Source organism: Sinocyclocheilus anshuiensis, unplaced genomic scaffold (assembly GCF_001515605.1).
Source record: "Sinocyclocheilus anshuiensis isolate Anshui unplaced genomic scaffold, SAMN03320099.WGS_v1.1 scaffold68, whole genome shotgun sequence".
NCBI classification, from domain to species: domain Eukaryota; kingdom Metazoa; phylum Chordata; class Actinopteri; order Cypriniformes; family Cyprinidae; genus Sinocyclocheilus; species Sinocyclocheilus anshuiensis.
The window spans coordinates 95,382-99,844 of NW_015555741.1; the positions used below are offsets into that span (position 1 = coordinate 95,382).

The 4,463-nt window shown below is 34.3% G+C and overlaps 1 protein-coding gene across 1 annotated transcript in view; it reads left to right on the forward strand.

Moving 5' to 3' along the window:
- Positions 1-4,463, forward strand: part of plxnb2b (plexin b2b) — a 43,348-nt gene that overhangs the window by 35,816 nt on the left and 3,069 nt on the right. Inside the window, 5 exon segments of the mRNA XM_016466822.1 lie at positions 229-408; positions 484-584; positions 668-752; positions 825-976; positions 3,429-3,589. Coding sequence (XP_016322308.1) covers positions 229-408; positions 484-584; positions 668-752; positions 825-976; positions 3,429-3,589 — 679 coding nt within the window.

Below are 4,463 nucleotides of genomic sequence, written 5' to 3' on the forward strand. Positions count from 1 at the left end.
GAAGCCGTGGTTTACAGTGAATTTATAACTGCTTCGCGTCGTGCCTAACAACGCCCCTTAGCTGTTATAAATTCACTGTAAACCACGGCTTCTTGGGGCTTAATTGCTTTATTTTAATATATTATATTTTAACTTTTTTTTTCACAGATTACTTCAGATATAAAAACATACAGCCACTTTATGTTCACGTTGTTTTACCAGAGCAGGTTTTGTCAGCTCATAAACGAGCAGTATTTTCTGTGTGCCGGCAGACGCTGCAGGTGCTGGTTCAGGGCGAGGGGCCGGACATCACCCCCGTGAAGGTGCTGAACTGTGACACCATCTCTCAGGTGAAGGAGAAGATCATCGAGCAGGTGTCCAAAAACCTGCCGCACTCTCAGAGACCCAAAGTAGACGGCGTCACCCTCGGTGAGCGAGCGTTATGATTTCACATACAGCGCCACACCTCTTCTTCATCTTCACGTCTTCTGGTCTCTTCCACAGAATGGCGGCCCGGCTCCACGGGACAGATCCTGTCAGATCTAGACGTGACGTCACAGAAGGAGGGCAGGTGGAGACGCATCAATACGCTGGCGCATTATAACGTGAGCGCATGGGTTGGGGATTTTTGACATGACGTGACGAGTGTCATTTCTTGTTCTTAAACATGACTTTTGTGTGGTTTTAGGTACGTGATAATGCAACGGTGGTCCTTTCCAGAGTTCAGCACACACAACAGTCGTACGAGCAAAATCACGATAACCATGAAGAGAGTGAGTGCAAGTCTGCTTTCTAAGTGTGATCTGTCACTGTCACTTATACACTCTCTTCACCTGAACTCACAGGAAACGCCCTGCTGGAGGATGATAAAGTTTTTCACCTGGTGCGACCGGCCGATGAGCTGGATGAGATGAAATCTAAGAGAGGCAGTATAAAGGACAAATCCATGACCAAAGCCATCACTGAGATCTATCTCACCCGACTGCTCTCCGTCAAGGTACTGAGCTCTTCCTCTCTCTAACTCAACTGCTGTCTGTTCATTCGCCTTTAGAAAAAGTTACATTTCACTTACATAATTTGTATTTAATTAATAAATGTAATTAATCATGTAGGGTGGGACTTGGTTTTATCAGGGTTGTTGTTGTTAATTAAAACTAAAACCTTAAAGAAAAAATGCTACCTGAAACAAAATAAATGTTAACTGAAATCAAATCAAATAAATAAATATTATTTATTTATTTATTTTAGTGCTGTCAAACGATTAATCGCAATTAATCGCATCCAAAATAAACGTTTTTGTTTACATAATATATGTGTGCGTGTTGTGTAAATTTATTATGTATATATAAATACACACATATACAGTATATATATTGAAAATATTTACATGTATTTACATACATATATGTATATTCCTATAATTTATATTATTTATAAATATATTTAATATATAAACATAACATATTTTTCTTAAATATATACATGCATGTGTTTGTATTTATATATACATAATAAATATACACAGTACACACACATATATTATGTAAACAAAAACTTTTATTTTGAATGCGATTAATCGTTTGACAGCACTAATATATTTATATTTTTTTATTTCAGCTAGTTATCAAGGCATCATTTTTCATTTTCATTTAAAGTACTAAAATAACTTTAAATAAACTAAAACCTATTCAAAAAATTTATGATAACTATATAGACATATTACAAATCAAAAACATGAGAGAAATGCACAACGAAATTACAAAAAAATGTAAAATAAAAATAAAAAATAAAATGTAATTCAAAATATATTAGTATATCAATGATGCTAAAATAACACTGGATTTTATCCAGATTTGATTGGATTGTGTTCATTTTTCTTTCTTTTTTTTAATTTTTTTTTATATCATTGGGTCTTTTGTGGTCTTGTTTACATCAATAGAAAATACATTTTAGAGATAAAGATATTACATTATATTAAATTATTAAAATATTTGTAATTATTTTAAAACGATTAATAAAATGTTTAGAACATTTATGTCAGAAGCAACATTGCATTGATAGAAGATTGAGAGTGCCACTTAAAAATAAAATGAAGAAATAAATATGAATACATAAATATGATTGAAATTAATAAATATGCAATTTATTAATTAAAATGAAATACATTTCAAATTGATAACTAATAGACATTTAAAAAATATATTATATTTTTTTAAACTTTACTTATTTGACATTTTCAATCAATTTAATTATATTTTTATTTTTGAATTAATGTATCGATCTTTTTTTAACTTGCCATTCACAGTCCGCTATATTGCGTGAGAAATGAAGACTTCTCTTCATAAAATATATCTTGAATTTGAACAAAGCATGCGTCTAAATAAATTGTTAGATTTTTGCTTACAAATTTGTAAAAAGTATGAAAAATTCATTTGATTCAGACTATATTATCTAAAAAGATGTACATTTACAGTATCTTGTATTATACATAATTTCAATAAAAAAAAAAACAATAACTGATTAAGAAATTAATAGAAATGATTTTTGCTATGTACATTTTGTTGGAAGATGACAACGGTGCATAATCATTGGTGATTTAATGTTGGTAATGAACAATCCAATTCTTCAGCAGTATTTAATGTGGGACGTGTGTCATATAATTATTATAACCTCCATAAACCTCCAGGAAGTATTCTGAGTGCTGGCACGTTCTCTTAAGTCACGACGTGTAAATCTAATTCTGTTTGATTGGTTCGTCGCATGTCCTTGTGTCAGAGGCCGTTCGGCGTAAATTGGGCGATTAGAGAGGCTAATTACCTCGCAAGTCTTTCACCTCGTACAGAAGTAATTCAGCGGCATGTAAAGCTGTCAGTGCCGACAGAAACAAAGCGTAGTGGAGATGAGAAGCGTTCAAGTGAGCGTGTAACTTCACCCGTCAGGCCGATCAAAGCCTGAAAACAGCCATGTGTGACTGTCAGTGACCCAGCAGGCTGACGTGTGAAGAAATTAGATGTTTTTCTGTGTGTTTTTTTTTTTTTTTAGATCTGTTATGTTTCAGGGCTCAGGTTGTATAACTTGCATCAAGGGTTTTTAAGCGTTTCTGTCACCTGAACCTCTAATAACTTATTTGAAGTGCCTTAACATTTATAAAAACACATTTTTGTTATATATTTAACTCAGTATAACATAAAATATATATATTTTTAAACATTTCAATAAAAACAAATTATATATATTATTATAAATTCTATTTTTATTTGATATATAATTTATTATTTGATATTTTTTACATGATTTTTGTACATTTTCATTATTTTTTGTAAGAATTTTAGTGAGTTAGAAGAAACATTTTATGCTTGGAAAAAAAAAAACCCACTTACAGCACTTTTAAAACAAAACGCATCTCAAAACTCTAATTACCTTGTTTTTGTGTCTGTGTGTGTTTTCAGGGAACGCTGCAGCAGTTCGTGGATGATTTCTTTCGCAGTGTGCTCTGTTCTGGCGCCGCCGTCCCGCCAGCAGTTAAATACTTTTTCGACTTCCTGGATGAGCAAGCCCTCAGACACGAGAACGTAGACGAGGAAACCATACACATCTGGAAGACCAACAGGTGGGAGAGAGCGCTAGTCACAGCAGGCGTCTCTGCTCTCTGATTGTCTCTTCTCTCTGGAGACCGCTCAGCATATGCTAATGCCAGCGCCACATTCATTTATTCCGCCGGATGCGGCGTGATTGACAGCTGCCGCGGAGATGTGAATAAATGTGACGAGCAATATCATCACTCCAGCAGCTTCTCCAGCGATTCTATTAAATATAAAACCGCTCTCAGCCAAACAAACACCTTAATTACGTCCCTGGTTAATTTAATTGTTCTGTTATTATACACCTTTTGTTTCTCCGCAGAGATGCGACTAGCCAATATATATTCCAGAAGCAGTCATCTGAATTAGGTTTTTTAAACCGGCTCAAAAAACAAAAGCCAGAGCTGTTTAATAACCTGTTTGAAATTCCAGAGCCGTCTGTCCGTGTTCATGCTCCGACGGCGTGAGTATTGAGGGGCGGATTGAGTGAATTATTTGCTCTGTACCGAGTTTATGCTCCAACTGCAGGAAAGTATAAAATGGATTAAATACATACAGTAATTATCGGTGTTTGCTAAGGAGAGTATCGCTGTTGCTCTTCCCGAGGGTTAGAGATTTAAAACAAAACCCTGACCGTGATTATTAAACTCTGGCACATAATTCGAGCCGCACCGTTTGACATGAATGATTCCTCTGTTACTTGACTCAGTCATTGTTTTTGACTGGAGGATGATAAAATGGTGAAAAGAACGCATACGTTACATTGAAGGAGGAACCTGAGCCCTAGCAACCACTCAGAAAACAGAGTGAATAATTATCTGAATATTTAAATATATTTAAGTTTATTCAGTTTGTTATATAATTTTGTACTGTATTTTTAAACCATATTATTCTTTTATAATA